General features: G+C 40.7%; 1 protein-coding gene across 28 annotated transcripts in view; it reads left to right on the top strand.

Moving 5' to 3' along the window:
• LOC105495968 (par-3 family cell polarity regulator) overlaps window positions 1-16,059 on the top strand; it is a 719,051-nt gene that overhangs the window by 505,589 nt on the left and 197,403 nt on the right. For 26 of the 28 annotated variants that reach the window (XM_011765958.3, XM_011765965.3, XM_011765959.3 and 23 more), the window contains one exon: window positions 3,349-3,580. In XM_011765958.3, the coding sequence (XP_011764260.2) occupies window positions 3,349-3,580 (232 nt within the window). Of the gene's footprint in view, window positions 1-3,348; window positions 3,581-8,304; window positions 8,432-16,059 lie in introns of those variants that run through there. The other 2 variants (XM_011765973.2, XM_011765971.2) reach the window with 2 other exon arrangements.

The raw sequence follows: 16,059 nt of genomic DNA on the forward strand, positions 1-16,059 counted from the left end.
ATACTTTAGAAAATAAGTTGCATTACATACACCAGAAAATTATTTTGAATATGAAAAGAATTGGCAACAAACATGACTTCAGCATATAGTGAGCTGTGAAGGCACTGCCATTATTCTGTTCCCAAGCCAAGAGCCGACATATGCCCCTTGAACTTCTGCCAAAACTATTAGGCAGAAAACTAACAGAATCACTACTGATCGTTCCATTCATGATTTATGATAATGGTTGCTGTGGAAGACTAAATCATTTACATTTATTGAGCTCATTTTTCTGTTTATAGTTTCAGACATTGTAGAGGGTCGCAAAATCTATTAAATGATGCATATAGCACTAACAATAATAGCATGAAAATATACCAGAAACCAATTAGAGCTAAACCAAATACTATGAGCATTCCTACCTCGTATTACTGTAGTCAGATTGTGGCTAGTCTTGTCAGGCTTGATGAGAGAACAGTAGGCATTTTTCTAAAGCTAGAGGAATGGTGATACCTGGCAATTAAATAAAGTTTGGTCAGGATAAAGTCACAAGTCAGTTCTTACCAAAAGTCTTTCATTTACACAGCCATTTATGAGCAGCTGCTGTTTGCCCCACAGTCTTCATTTGAAGAGCTTAGAGAATGGGAGGGAGACATGTACGTGATATCATAGGAGAAGTGCAATAATAAAACATTGTACAAAGAAAGGGCTTTGGAAGTATAGGTGAAAGGAGGTTTCCATACAGGAATTATACAAAATTCACTAGCATCCATTTATCTAGCTTGAGTGTGCCAAGGTACCTAGGTTTTCATAGCTCCAGAGAACTTTTGGGAATTGTTCGGTAATTATTTGGTCAATTATCTCACATTTGTGGCCACGCCCATATCTCAAAGAGTTGAAGTAGTGGTTCACAAGTAGATAGAACACAGCCATGTTCAAGGGCATTAAGCAACACACTACAACCCTGCTTGAGCTGTATTTACAGTCTTTGGGGGAGCTCTCGTTTGAAAAGGCTACACATAATTAGCAAGCCCATGGGCCAGTTGCCAGGATATTCTTTCCCTGCTCTGTGTACACCACAAAAAATTATAGCCTGAACTCAGTATTATTTGCAAGATTATGGATTTTCACTATGTCCTTCTAGTTGTAACTGGCTTCTTCTAATAAACCTGCACAATTACTATTTATATCTTAATAGAGAGGAAAAGGAACAAATTTTCTTAAAAGCCTCCATGTCCTTTGGAGGAAGACAATGGCTTACAGTGAGATAACTCACAGTACAGAGGAAGGCTAACCTTTCTGAAGTCATTTATATGCTTGGGCTGGGCACAGTGACTCACACCTGTAATCCCAGCCCTTTGGGAGGCCGAGGCTGGTGGATCATTAGGTCAAGAAATCAAGACCATCCTGGCCAACATGGCAAAATCCCGTCTCTACTAAAAATACAAAAATTAGCTGAGTGTGGTGGCGCATGCCTGTAGTCCCAGCTACTTGGGAGGCTGAGGCAGAAGAATCACTTGAACTGGAGAGGTGGAGATTGCAGTGAGCCAAGATCATGCCACTGCACTCCAGCCTGGTGACAGAGTGAAACTCCGTCTCAAGAAAAAAAAAAAAAAAAAAGTCTGGGTGCAGTGGCTCACTCCTGTAATCCCAGCACTTTGGGAGGCCGAGGTGGGCGGATCACGAGGTCAGGAGTTCAAGACCAGCCTGGCCAACATAGTGAAATTCTACTACTAAAAATACAAAACTACTAAAAATACAAAAAATTAGCTGGGCATGGTGGTGGGCACCTGTAATCCCAGCTACCCAGGAGGCTGAGGTCGGAGAATGGCTTGAACCCAGGAGGTGGAGGTTGCAGTGAGTTGAGATCACATCATTGCACTCCAGCCTGGACGACAGAGCGAGACTTTGTCTCAAAAAAAATAAAAAATAAATATAAAAAAAATTCTGAGCTTTGTTTTTTGCATTATGACAAATAGCTGGCTTTTTAACAACAACAATAACAAAAACACAACTGTGTTACTTGGGCATAGCTGTACCATAATTTGATAGTCTCTTTTCAGATTTGTGAGGGTTTAATAGCAGAAATCTAAGATACTGGGATCCTTTTAGCTGGTCTTCTTATACCCCTGATAATTGTGTATTGCTAATGAAAGTGCTCCTTGCTGGTGGAGAGGAAGGACTGAATTTTACTGAGGATATATTAACCTGATTTGGAGGTCAGTTCTTTGCAAAAGTTTGGGAAGAGGCCGAACCATTCTCTTTGGCTCTTTGTTACAAGAAACTCAGAAATACTGATCTATACTTTCTTTGTTGATGCTGGAAAAAGAAAAATGACTTCAGAATTCACGGAGTAATTAACCATATGGCCCCTATAATTCTCACTGTATTTGGAGGAGAACCTTAGCTGACCAGTCCCGAAAGAAGATTTCTGAGAGTGGCTGTTCATATGTGCCTTTCTGCTCCTTACTTAATGGAGAAATGTTTAAAGCTCTTTTGGTAGGTGGAGACCTACTTCAGTTACTTGTCATTCTTTCAACTGCCAAAAGTTTGGGGTATTGAAGTGCCCTTGGACCATGTGCTTACGAAGTGTTGGATCAAGGAATGGAATGTTGTTATCACTAAGTAGATCTTTTATCTGCAAAGTCCAGAGAAGTGAGCTTATTGATTTACTCATTTTCATGGCTCCCTTTACCTCTGTTCAGCTGCCATGATGCAGATAGGCATGCAAGATTGTTTAGGATTAGAATATATGGTAGCATTTACTTCTGAGGTTGGCCTTATGCGAAGAAAAGTTACAGAGGCTGTGCAGATCTGTTGTAGATATAAGCCAAAATAATCTGCTCTTCTGTGTCAGCAGGATATGTTGGGAGCCTGAGGAAAGAAGTCATTGTGCTGACATTGAATGGTGTAGTCCAGCAAATTAGTGAGGGGCCAGAGTATATCTGCATTATTCTTACCCAAGAAGAAAGGAAGCACTTTGGGAAGGGCTGCTTGTTTTCTTTCTTTTCATCTTGCAAATATAGTACATGGGACCCTTAGATGTCTGTGCTGTATAACAGGGTCTTGCTGGGCCCTCCAGTAGTGTACAATCTGATTCTTAGAGGGTGTTTCTGTGGGTGCATCAGCATCCCACCAGGAAGCTGCTTCTCTGCTACTACTGACTTGGCACACGATCTTCACATAGGAGGCATCCACCTCACATATTCCATTTTAATTCTACTCAAACAACATTGCAATCCATGTTGCTGGCAGGGCCATACTGCAGTAAAAGTATGGGAAAGTAAAGTCCTTGAATATATTTTAGCTTTATTATTTTTGTTGCATTGGTTCACTGTGTGCCTATTTTTTTTTTTCTTTCCTTCCAAGTGGAAGAAGACACAGAAGAAAGTTCAAGATCAGGGAGAGAGTCTGTATCCACAGCCAGTGATCAGCCTTCCCACTCTCTGGAGAGACAAATGAATGGAAACCAAGAGAAAGGTGATAAGACTGATAGAAAAAAGGATAAAACTGGAAAAGAAAAGAAGAAAGATAGAGATAAGGAGAAGGATAAAATGAAAGCCAAGAAGGGAATGCTGAAGGGCTTGGGAGACATGTTCAGGTAAGTCTTTACCCAGAATCCCAAACCCGAATCTCCTTAAACATACAGGAGTGTGAACTTAGCAAAAAGTACTAAAAACTGGACACAGTAGTGCACACCTGTAATCCCAGCTACTTAGGAGGCTGAGCTGGGAGGAATGCTTGAGCCCAGGATTCCAGTTCCAGCCTGGGCAACAGATCATTCCATTCTCTTTAAAAAAAAAAAAAAAAAAAAAAAAAATTAAAAGCACTGAAAACACAGATTTGAAAACATTATCTTTGAGATCAACCAAAATTCTTGTATAATCTTTTCCTACCTCATTTTTACTTTGTTATGGATTTCATGTTAGGTATTTTCAGACTATTTTAGCAGCCTAAATGATTATATCTTCCCAAACCATGTAAATAATTGTTGAGAGGTAGGAGGGACATGTCTGTATCTTAGTTATGCATAAGAGTGAAAGTCCCATTGAGACAAAGGGCTATTAAAGCAGTGTTTGTTCTTTTTTTGTGTGTGAACAATGGTTCATTATTTAAATTTAAACATAGAACTAAAGTTAGTAGTAGCATTTAAAGGTTCATTAATAACAAGTCTAATAAAAAATGTTACAAATAGAGCTTCAATTAAGCTGTGTTGATTAATTTAATACTTATTACTTCAGTCTGTAAAGATTTCATTAAATGTGGTCTCTGGCTGTTTCTTGACAGTTGTTTTTGTGCCCCTAAATTATACTCTAGGATTACTTAGCATATCATTTTTTACAAATCATTGCCATACAATAAAAGTGACAAGTTGTTCAGAAGTTGCACTGCAGCTCTCCCATAAACGTTCATCTAAGATGATTTATAATATTCGGGCATTTAATGTTAAATATAAAGATTGCTTGATTGTTCCATAAATTAAACCCCTAAACATATCAAGGTGGTGGTTTAAAATTGAAAACATACAGCACAGCCATTTGACTTTTCCAAAAGTAGTTATCCTGCATTATGGATCCCCTCCTTTTAAAAAACTTTTTTTTTAAATTGCAAAATGCGAACAACATTTTTCATTTTCCTAGAATTTGTTGATTTACAATCCTGAAATTGACCTCCATAACTCAGGGAGTTATAGATAGTCAGACCTGGAAAGTTGAGGAACCATGGCCCAGCCTGAAGGCTACATAGCTCAACAGATGTGTTCTGTAGATGTCTGATTAAGTGCATAGAAGAAGGAGATTTAACTCTAGACTTACATTAACACGAAGCCTAGTCTATGAGCAGTACTTTATTTCAATATGATTAGAGTTTTGTCTCTCAGTGCTTCAGAACTGTGAGATTTTCGTAGTTTTTCATTAGAGTTTTTCTAGTTTATATAGGGCTCCCCCTCGAATCCTTTTTCAGTCAGATCATGTTTCTTCATTATACTCTGTGTCCAAGAATCATATAGGAAGAAATTGCTCTAACTGCCACTTTATTTCAGTTTCTGTGTTAGCCAAGGGCCTTTTTGTTCCGTATGTGCAGACTGACAGCTCATAAACTGGCACCTCCACAGTGCACAGAAATAAGGCTGCTGCCCGTCAGTTAACATGGAAGGAATTTGTACTACTGTCTTCTTCAAATTATAGGGTTAGAGATGGGAGAAACCTCCCCCTGAGACTTGTGGCACATTCTCACTTCCAGGGGCTCTCCTGACGTCTTACTGAAAGCTAACGGCTCGTTAGTTTTCATTCATTGGCCAACATTTGTCTGATAAAGTGCTCTGTTCTGCTTATGGAATAAAAAAATATACTTCTAGTATCTTAGAATGACTTTAATTGTAAGTGATCTTTTTCTGTAGCTTGCAACTCCAGAAGAAAGGCCTGTGGTAGAGCTTTCTGTCTGGGGCCAGAGGAGCAGAGTGTGGGAGAAATGTGTATTGTTTCTAAGGGACCTTGAAGAACACCACCACACAACTCTCTTCTAGAAGTCCTGTCAAGCATTACATGATGCTTTCTCTAGATCAGTATCTATAGCCTGTACCCATAACCTATAATGAAAGCCAGCTTTATGATAAAGAAGTTGACCGTGCATATTCTTGAAAATAAAATTCTATATGCAGGTGCAGGGGCTGAAGGTTCCCCCGCTGCTACTAAAAATTAGACTGATAGTCTCTCAGTGTTTAAGAATGACTAGTAAGAAAATAACAGACAGTCATACTTTTTTAGGTATGTGGTATCAGTGGTATATTGGAGTCGGGCCCGCTTTGGCTGGCAAGAGCCAACTGATCAATTTTTAGAAACTTTGCAAGCTGGTTGTCAAACATAGCCATTATTAAAAATTAAATACATTATCTAAAAAGCAAAGGTAATTAATACTCAAAATACATGACTTCCTAATTATTTTTGCTATACTGTGATCTCTACTTTTGACATTATTTGCATTTATGGCATGGACATAGGGCTAATACTATATAATGATGACTGTGCAGCTTTCCCAGCCCTGTGTTTAGTGACATCATGCTGATAGCTGAAAATTTGCCATGGGGCAGTGTTTACACCAGGAAGTCTATGGAATTCCACAAAACAGAGCTCTTCTCCCAGCAGAGCAACACAGTACCCCACAGTGAATGTAAATACCTTTGACCAGAGTGGCAGCATCTTGTCTAGTGCCCCTGGGCATGGCTGGGTTCTATCAGATTGCAAACCGCTGCACCAGCCCTTTCCCAGTGGGTTGCCACATATTGCCCCTTGAATATGAGTTCAGAATAATATATTAAACAGGAAATAGCTTTTTTGTTACTGAATGTTGGCTCTTGATCCTTCCTTCACATGATGATGGTAGTCATTAGTTTTTGAGAAGACTCTTAAAGCATTGTTAGATTTTTTGAAACATTCTCTTAAACTACCTTCCTTCCATACCTACTGGATCTGATTGTTTGAGGTGAATATACTCTCAGGTTGATTATTTTACGTTTCCTTCTTTTTTTCTCTCTCTCCTAACAACATAGGGGACTACAGTAAGATTTAAAAATTGGTCCATTCCTTTCTCTTTGTTCTTTTAAGGAAACTAGGATGTGGTTTCCTTAGCAGTGCTGCTTTTAAACAGCTTAATCAGAACATGCATGTGCATATATATATTTCTTAGTATGGTTTGCAAGAGGGTTCACATATGGAGGATCATGCAGGTCTGAAGTATAAAGCAGGGGTGCGTCTGTGATGCTTTTCTTTCTATCTTGTAGTTCAGAAAACAAAAGGCTAAGGGACATTCGGTATTGGGAGTCTAGATTTGTAGGTAAATATAGCAGCCTATGAGCTTATTCTCTTTAGTCTGCTTGAGGAAGTAATACATTTTCCTTTAGAAACAGGCTCACAGACTCTTCTCCCTCTACCATCCTGTCCTACCCTCATCATCCTGTTGCCTCCCCGCGACCCCCACTCATACACTATTCCTACCCCAGCAGGTTGTCTATGATGCTTGGTTAAATATGATGAGGGTCAAATAGATAGACCTTGTTTTAAATACTGTACCAGAGGAAATGAGTAGGTAATTTTTAGTCATTGGTATATACAGATAGCATGGTTTTCTGTTTCACACATTGAATGGTAGTCACAAAGATGCTTTAATTATTGATAAACAGCTCTAGGAAAGAATGTTGTGAGTCATATGAATCACTCTTCTGTTTATAAATTATGGAGTATATGAACTACAAAAGCCGCCTTAATGCAAGTCTTAAATCAGAAATTTAAATCTATAAGGAATCAAATAACAAATGCAAAGTTTTTCCTGTTTGTATTAATTTCTCCTCATACATACTACATCTTTGGCACACAAGGAGCTTCTGTCACCTTAATTAAAATGCCTTTGTATCTGAGAAACCTGAGTGTGCTTACAAAACAGGTAAACATGACTTGTAAATGTAATCATTCTGTGTGCAGAGTGCAGAGCAGAGCGGGGAGCACAAAGTTTGAGTCTGTGTATGTTTGATCTCAGACACTCAGCTATTCAAATTTAATGCTGGAGGATATTTCTGAGAATTCTTCAATTATATGAAATTGTCATGAAAGAGGAAATTGAGTATGTTCTTTAGGAGAAGGGAGAGATGTTTTTTAATGTTTTAAATGTGTTCGTTTTTAAAGGAAAGCAGCCTTCTTAAGCAACATGGTTTTGCCTTAGCTTTTAATCTCCAAACTGAAATAACCAGCAAGATACTAAAATACTGTATTTTCAGATATTAAGAAATTAAAATCATGTGCTCTCTTTTGTGAGCCCTAGAGTAAGTGTAATTTGATATTGCTTTGCTACGAAATTGGAACTGTTATCGTTTGAATATCATAAAATTGTATGTACTCTAAAATTGAAGGTTCTTAGACGCGACCTTATTGTACATGTCTCAGATTTATTTCTAGCTGTTGTCCATATGTGATAGCTGAGAACCTATCACTGCAGAAAGCTAAAGCAAAAGTAATGTTACAATATTACCATTAAAATTGAATCCTCCAATTACATTTAAAATGATTACCTGAGTCCCCGAAGCATTGTTTTATTCAGTTTTGAAGAGGAAATAGATAATTTAGTTTGTAACCTTGTTTGGTTGAAATCAGATATATTGCTCTCTTTTCCTTTTTAGAATATGATCATTTTCAGAACACAATGAACATGATCAGGTTTTAAAACTGAATGTTGTAGTTTGGATTATACATCCTAGGCGTTTGAGAAAAGAACACAGATTCTTGTTGCTTTCCTCACCTGTACTAACTGTGTGTCTGTACCATGTCTCTCATTTAGCCTTGCCAAACTGAAGCCCGAGAAGAGATGAACAACAAAGCGATTCAAAACATGTCTTGAGCAGCACATATTGCACAGTTGTTGTTTTTTTTTAAACAAACAATAAATTTACTTTTAATGAATTCTTAGTGGCTGTTGACGAATTTTGTTTACGACATCAGCAGTTTGATGGTTTAGTAATTTCCTTATTAATCCATTTGGAACTTTTTGATCTTAATTTCAAGCTTGGGGTTTAAATTACTGCTTGAAAAGGCAGAGATATGTTTGTTTCTCTTTCCTTTCTTTATTGGCCCCTTTTCATAGTGGAAAACCATAGTCCTCTCACTGCTGGCGTATTCAGAAATCATCAGCACACACCCATTGGATGTTAGAATGAGAGTTTTCAAGATTCTGTTAAGGGCCACCACCCATTTGGTTGTGTTGTGTAACCACCAATGACTTGGGACACAGGCAGATGTCACAGGTGATGCAGGGCAGAGGCAAAGAGGTCTGTGGGCTGGTACAGTCACCCATCAGGGATGATATGCAAAGGATAGATTCATGACCAGATGGACCAGTTCTGGCAAAGGTTTCAGTCCCTTTGTGGATTACAGAGTTTAGACCAAAAATGGACGGTTGCGGGGCTGGTGGCCTAGGAAAATAAATTTCTGTGCTTAGATGGCTGAACCAGCAAGTTCTTCCTGTGTGAAAAAAGCAGAGCTACTTTGGCACATAGTAATCCCAAGGTTTGCTGAGACCACGTGTCGAGAGAGCACACATTCTTTCATAAATGTTTCTGCAAAGACTCTGCCCGACCAACTGTTTCAACCACAGATCCAATGCTAGTGCAGGTGGATCTCCAATGGTCCTTACTTTGGATTGAAGCCTTCTCTCTTGTAAGAAACCTTAATTCACAGTTTTCAGTATTCATGGCTTCCCAGAATTTGAGACAGAGACTATTTATTTAGTTAGCTCTTTTTCCTGAAAAATGTTAGTATTGCATTCTTACTGAAAATAAACATGGGTTGGGTGCATTGGCTGACACCTGTAATTCCAGGCACAGGAGTTTGAGACAAGCCTGGGCCACACAGTAAGCCCTTGTCTCTATTAACAAAAATTTGAAAATAAAAAATAAAAATAAATAACTGAAGTCTTGAAAACCATCTGATAAAGGGTATTGTGGATTGGGTTGAGTGCCTGTGAGAAGGCTTGACCTCTGCTCTGACGTGAGAGCAGTTTGCAGTTCTACCCTCACCCCCGCCCAAGTGAAAGCCCTCAGTTCTAGTAAGGAGACACACAGAAGAGGGTTTATTTGGTCATGCTAGTTTTTGATGACTTGGGCCCTAATTGCCATGGGGATTAATGTAACCAGTTTCACACGGGTACATCAAGTGGCATCCTGTGCAATCTGCTGATGATTTAAGGAATGCAGTTAAAGTACGCACATAGAAAGCAATGCTTCTCCAAGTGAAACACAGTGAGATTTTACATAATTTTATTTGCTTTCTTGTTTGTCACCTGGACAAAGAACAGCTGTGGTTTGTAATTATACATGCTGAGAGGTTTCCTTGGAATGAGTTCTGAATTTGTAAATCCTAAGGACTTAACGTATGCTTCTGTTAATTTGAATTGAAGCAGAGGTTCCCATTTTTAACACAGGAAAATAAATGTCCAACTGACCTGCTAGCAGAGACAAGTTCTAAGGTAGCTGATATCATATTCTTCAAGTATTCTTCTTTTCCTGGTTAGCAGTTTTAAATAGAGAACCTCTGACATCCACAGCGCCCAGGCTGAATGCAGAGGAAGCTGAGGAGGCACAAAGCATGACGGCCGGGCCTCTCTCAGACCTTTTCTGACGTTCTTTAACGTTTCTTTTCCATAGACCTGTGGCGTGAATACAGAATGCAAGTGTCAAGGATGACACCTACTTTATAGTCTCTGTAAGGCAAACCTTTTCGCAAAAGAAATTCTTGACAGTTCTGAGATGCTAAGTCAATTTCAATTCCAGGCTGTGTGGAAAATAGAATCTTTTTTCTGCAATTGATGTGAAAATTGAAGGCTACTGACTATTCACTTTCTAATAACATAGGGTAAATAAATACTATCACACCATTGAAAAATGCACTTAGAAGACAAACTCAGCTAATGACATTCACAACATATGTTGGAAATATTCCTTCTGAATGCTTGTTACCATTAAGTCTCCATATTGTTTACATTAAAGATAATAGATCAAGTACATGTTATTCCTAAATGTATTTTTATCAAGCCACAAATTAGTGTATAAAGGTAATTGTTTTATCCTGACAATCTTTTAAAGAATTCACTGGGGGACCTCTTTCCTAATTGAGTGTCGAATGGTTTTCTTCTGACCTTTGTTTAATAATAGCCAATTTAGAAGCAAAAGACTAAAATCAGATTAAATTTTGGATCATAGTGAAATAACCAGGTCTCCTATTAACCTTTCTGCTTGCAATTTTTTTTTTTTTTTTTTTTTTTTGATGGTTGACCCTTTTGCCCACTTGCATCTCATGCTTTAAGCCAAGAGCCAAACCACTGTGGTCCTCTGAGGCAGGCAATTCTTAATCCTTTCTGCATCATCCATGACTACTCTTTTTTTATGGCGGGGGATGGTTGAACCTCTGCCCCCACCTCCATCCCATGCTGTAAGCCAAGGCCAAGCTCCCAAAAAACCATTCTGGTCCTCTCTTGCCTCTTGCAGGACATTGCCCCAACAATTTTTAATTCTTTCTTCTCTCTTCTAAATCGATCTGATCCCTCTGTGACTGCCTTTTTTTTTTTTTTTTTTTTTTTGGAGACAGGGTCTTGCTCTGTTGCCCAGCAGCAGTACAGTGGTGTAATCATGCCTCACTGTACCTTGAACTGCTGGGCTCAAGTGATGCTCCCACCTCAGCCTTCCCAGTAGCTGGGACTACAGACATGCACCACTGTGCCTACTACTTTTTACATTTTATATAGAGGTGGGATCTCACTTTCTTGACCAGGTTGGTCTCAAACTTCTGGCCTCAAGCAATCCTCTGGCCTCTGCCTCCCAGCATGCTGAGATGAGGCACGAGCCACTACCCCTGGCATTGCTCTTCTCTTTACAGGGTCATTCACATTGTTTTGCACCATGCTGTCACCTCCTCCATCTTAGAGAAAATTCTCTCTTAGCCCTACTTACTCTCCAACTACGATCTCATGTCCTCTTGTGCCCATCACAGCAGACCCTTTGATTTATTTGCTGTCTTTTTTTTTTCCCATTCTCTCTTGAACTTGCTTCAGTGAATCCTTCACCCCTTCTGCTCAACAAATCCTGTTCTCATCCAGGTCACCAGTTCCCACTTCCTTGGGAAGTCCAGGTCCATTTTCATCCCTCATCATGGTCCTCCAGCAGTACCCAGCATGTTGATCTTGGCTCTCCTTTGAGATCACCTTTACCAGCTTTCCCTCCTCCTCCTCGGCCTACCCTGTCTTGTCTCCTTTGCTAATTCTGTGCCATACTCTGTCCTCCAGGTCTCGTTGTGCCCCAGGGCTCAGCAGTCCAAAATCCTTTTTTTTTTTTTTTCCTCTTTTTGGTAACACAGAGTTTTGATATTCTCAGGAAACAGAGCCTTTGTGATCTAAATACAGCCTATAGGCAGATGACTCTCAAATTCACCTCTCCTGCCTGGACATTTTCTTGGAACTCTTCATTTGTAGTCTCAACCGTCTTCTTGACACATTCACTTGGAGATCAACCAGACACTTGAAACTTCACAGGCTCCCACCTCACTGCTGGATTCCCCCTGCCCGCAAACTGCTCCCGTGAGCCTTCCCTTTCTTAGATAATGGCAATTCTGTCTTCTCAATAGGTTAGATCCAAGGCTTTGGAGTGATCCTTGACACCTGATTTTCCCTTATGCCCCACAAGCAGTTTATGAATGTGTAAAAGCAGAAGTCCATCAGCTGTGTTTCTGGTACACATCTGCCATCCTACTTTTCAGCCCCCCCACTGCTGCTACTGTGCTGCAGTGGTCCAAGCTCCGAGTGCTCTCTTCCGGGCTTAGGCAGTAGCCCTGTCACTATGCTCCCCGCCTCAACCCCGGCTTCCTGCAGTATACTCTCACCACCACAGCAAGAAGTCACTTTTCCCTCCTCTGTTCAACGCCCCAGTAGCCCTCAGCGCCACACAGAGCAAAAGCCAAATCCTTAGGGTCCTGCAGAACTTGGTCCCCCACCCCAACCTCTCTGACCTTGTCCCTACCGCTCTTTTGTTCAGTAACTTTACTCTTCCCTGAACCTGCCAGGTCCACTAGAGCCTTTTCCCTTGCTCCTCCCTCTACCTGGAATAGCCTTTTCTCAGGTATTCCTAGGTTCACTCTTGCACCTTTAACATCTTTATTCAAGAGTCAGCTTTGTAGAGGGTCTAGTCAAATTTTCAAACTCCGCTCCCTCCCACCCTGACGCTTTCTAACCCACTTTTTGGCATCATTTTTCGCATTTGCACTCCTACCTGAGATATGGTAGATCCCACTCATTTGATATAAATATACATTGACATTGACAGAGAATGTTAACCGATTTTTCCCCTGCTGTATCCCTGGCAGACTGCATGGTGCGTCCATCATCAGTGCCCAGTAAGTGTAACAGATGTCCATTGCCAAACCCCTTTAGTGGCCATTCTCTACCTCTGTGCCCGAGGCCTCTCCGAAGCCTAGGAAGGCAGCTCTGCGTTTCCATCTGGGCCTGCTGGATGTGTCCAGGAATAACACCTTGAAGCAGCCTTCATCCCAGTGTAAATGTACCCTAGTCCCCATGGCCCTTGGGTTTATAGCACTAAGTCATAAGGTCTGCACCCTTCACCCTCAGACCAGGAGCTTGTCGGAAATGTGGAATCCCAGGCCCTTCCCACATCTGCTGACGTCAGAATGTGCAGCTTAACAACCCTGGAGATTCCTGTGCACATTTCAGGTCAAGAGGCAGCAGCCCCTACCCCGCTCCCAGAGTTTGCCTGTGGGGTTGTGTTCCACTTACCCACAGTATCACAGGCTCAGTAACACTCCTTTGTGACAGCCTCTCCTCCCCACTATGACGTCTCCACTTCCCTCCCAAGTGTTTCTTCCCTTAAACCACTGTCCTGAATCCTTGTCCCAGGGTCTGCTTGTGATGAAATCCAGACTAAAACAGTGTTAAGTGAATGAATAAATAAAACTTTTGGAATCAGTGGTAAATAGCATATGCTGGAAACTTCTGTTGGGGGTAATTTTGCAATTTATGACAAGTCTTCATACCAGGACAGTGCTGGCGTTCCCGTCTTTGGAAGGCAATGTCACTGTCGTCTCTGCCTTTGTATATGTACATACCTGTGACTGCACAGACAGTCCCCAAAGAGCAGCCTTTCATGCTCCATGGATCTACATCATGGTATTTGGTTATTATTATTATTATTATTATTATTATTATTATTATTTTGAGATGGAGTTTCGCTCTTGTTGCCCAGGCTTGAGTGCAGTGGCACAATTTTGGCTCATTGCAACCTCCACCTCCCAGGTTCAAGTGATTCTCCTGCCTCAGCCTCCCAAGTAGCTGGGATTACAGGCATGTACCACCACACCTGGCTAATTTTGTAATTTTAGTAGAGATGGGGTTTCATCAGCCTGGTCTCAAACTCCTGACCTTATGATCCACCCACCTCGGCCTCCTAAAATGCTGGGATTACAGGTGTGAGCCACCACGGCCAGCCCGGTTTATTATTGAAGTTCTTTTATTCTGCTAAAAATAGCCATAGATGATTTTTGTAAAATAAAAAAAAAATTAATTTTGTTTTTATTTTTGAGACATTCTTGCTCTATCACCCAGGCTGGTGTGCACTGGTGCGATCTCAGCCCACTGCAACCTCCGCCTCCTGGGTTCAATCAGTTCTCCCTCAAGCCTCCCAAGTAGCTGTGATTATGGGCATGAGCCACCACCATACCCACCTAATTTCGCAGAGACAAGGTTTCACTATGTATGCCAGGCTGGTCTTAAACTCCGGACCTCAGATGATCCGCCCACCTGGGCCTCTCAAAGTGCTGGGATTACAGGCGTGAGCTCCCATGCCTGGCTTAATTTTGAATTTTTTTAATAAAAAAATTTTTTTTTAGAGACAGGATCTTGCTCTGTCACTCAGGCTGGATGGTGTGCAGTAATGTGGTCATTGCAATCTTGAACTCCTGGGTGATTCTCCTGCCTTGGTCTCCTGAGTAGCTGGGACTATAGATGCATGTCACCATGCCCAGCTTTTTTTTTTTTTTTTTTTTTTTTTTACTTTTTGTAGAGATAGGGTCTCACTTTGTTGCCCAGGGCATTTTCAAACTCCTGGCCTCAAGTGGTCCTCCTGCCTGGCCTCCCAGACTACTAGGATTGCAGGCATGCACCACCATGCCTAGCCATGATTTAAGTATTCTCTACATAAGGCTGTCAGGAAAGATAATTATGATTACCAGATTAAATATTCCATGTTGAGCAATTCCCTGTTTTCAGGCTGAAGATTGTATAGTTGAATGGTGATAGATTTAAGCAAAGAGTTTGTGTTAAAATTGTCCTTTCATATCTGCCTATGCCTCAAAACATCAGGGTCCGGGAGATGTATAAGATTCTGTTTCTAAAGAAGTCAAAACTGGTTTTACTCCTTACAAGCTTTGTGGGCAGCTGCTGCAGAGCAAATGAGCGGGTGGAAGGCCTCCCTTCTGAAGGCCCCAGCCATGGGCCACTTACAGACAACCTCTGCCTCGCCCACTGGAGGCGCTCTTGGGCTTTCGCTTTCACTACTGCTGCTTGGTATCCACACATTTCTCCAGAGGCACCAGGGCCCAGCCCACACCTGGGACCTGGATCTGAGGTATGCCTTCACAGACTGATGACTACCTCACCTTCTTAGTTTCTTCTCCCATGACATTTATAATATTTATACTGTGCCTTCCCTTTCTTTTATAATGACAATATTATCTAGTAATGTTAGTCTTTTTTTAAAAAAGGAAATAAAGGAAGAACTTTACAGTCTGTGCTCATACAAAGGAACAGATACTTTGAAATGAACTGAACAGATACTTTGAAATGATGGAAAACAACTACAGAATTTTTCTAACTGGCTGTATTAAGGTTTCTCAATTTCCACTCTCCTGGCTAATTTAGAGGATTATCTATTATCAGTTTTATTACATTTCTGATTTTGTTATGTGGTATGTTAGTCATTCTGACTTTTTAAGGCAAACAATAAGCTATTTCTTATATAGCCAATACTGTGGCTAGCAGTCAGCATTCGTTGCATGTTGATACTGGCAGACACTGCAGAGAACATTGTTTTCAATAACCCCTTTACGCCTCATAATAACCCTATAAGGTACTAATTTTAGCCCTGTTTTATGAATGAAGAAACTAAAACATAAAGGTTTGGAGAAGAACTAACTTACCAAGGTCACAAGGTAATTGAGTCACAACAAATTTGAACAATGGTCAACCTCAAAGGCCATGTTCCTAACACTCTTCTGCACCATCTGAGCCGCCTTTGCCCTTCTGGGTAGGTTTTGGCACCCCCGAAACCTGTGTGGGAGCCAAGATTGCTATGCGACATGGCATTGCTCTTGTGAGTGCTATGGAAAAAAGATGTCTGTTACTAGCTTGGAAATGCAGAAGTTAGTATTTTTTGAACCTGACCTTCACGGCTTGTTCCTACTTGATTTCTATAGTTTTCTGTGTCTATGGTCTCTTCTCTTCCCAAAATAATATATATATATATTTAATTTTGTAGACATG

This window comes from Macaca nemestrina, chromosome 9, assembly GCF_043159975.1.
Source record: "Macaca nemestrina isolate mMacNem1 chromosome 9, mMacNem.hap1, whole genome shotgun sequence".
NCBI classification, from domain to species: Eukaryota; Metazoa; Chordata; class Mammalia; order Primates; family Cercopithecidae; genus Macaca; species Macaca nemestrina.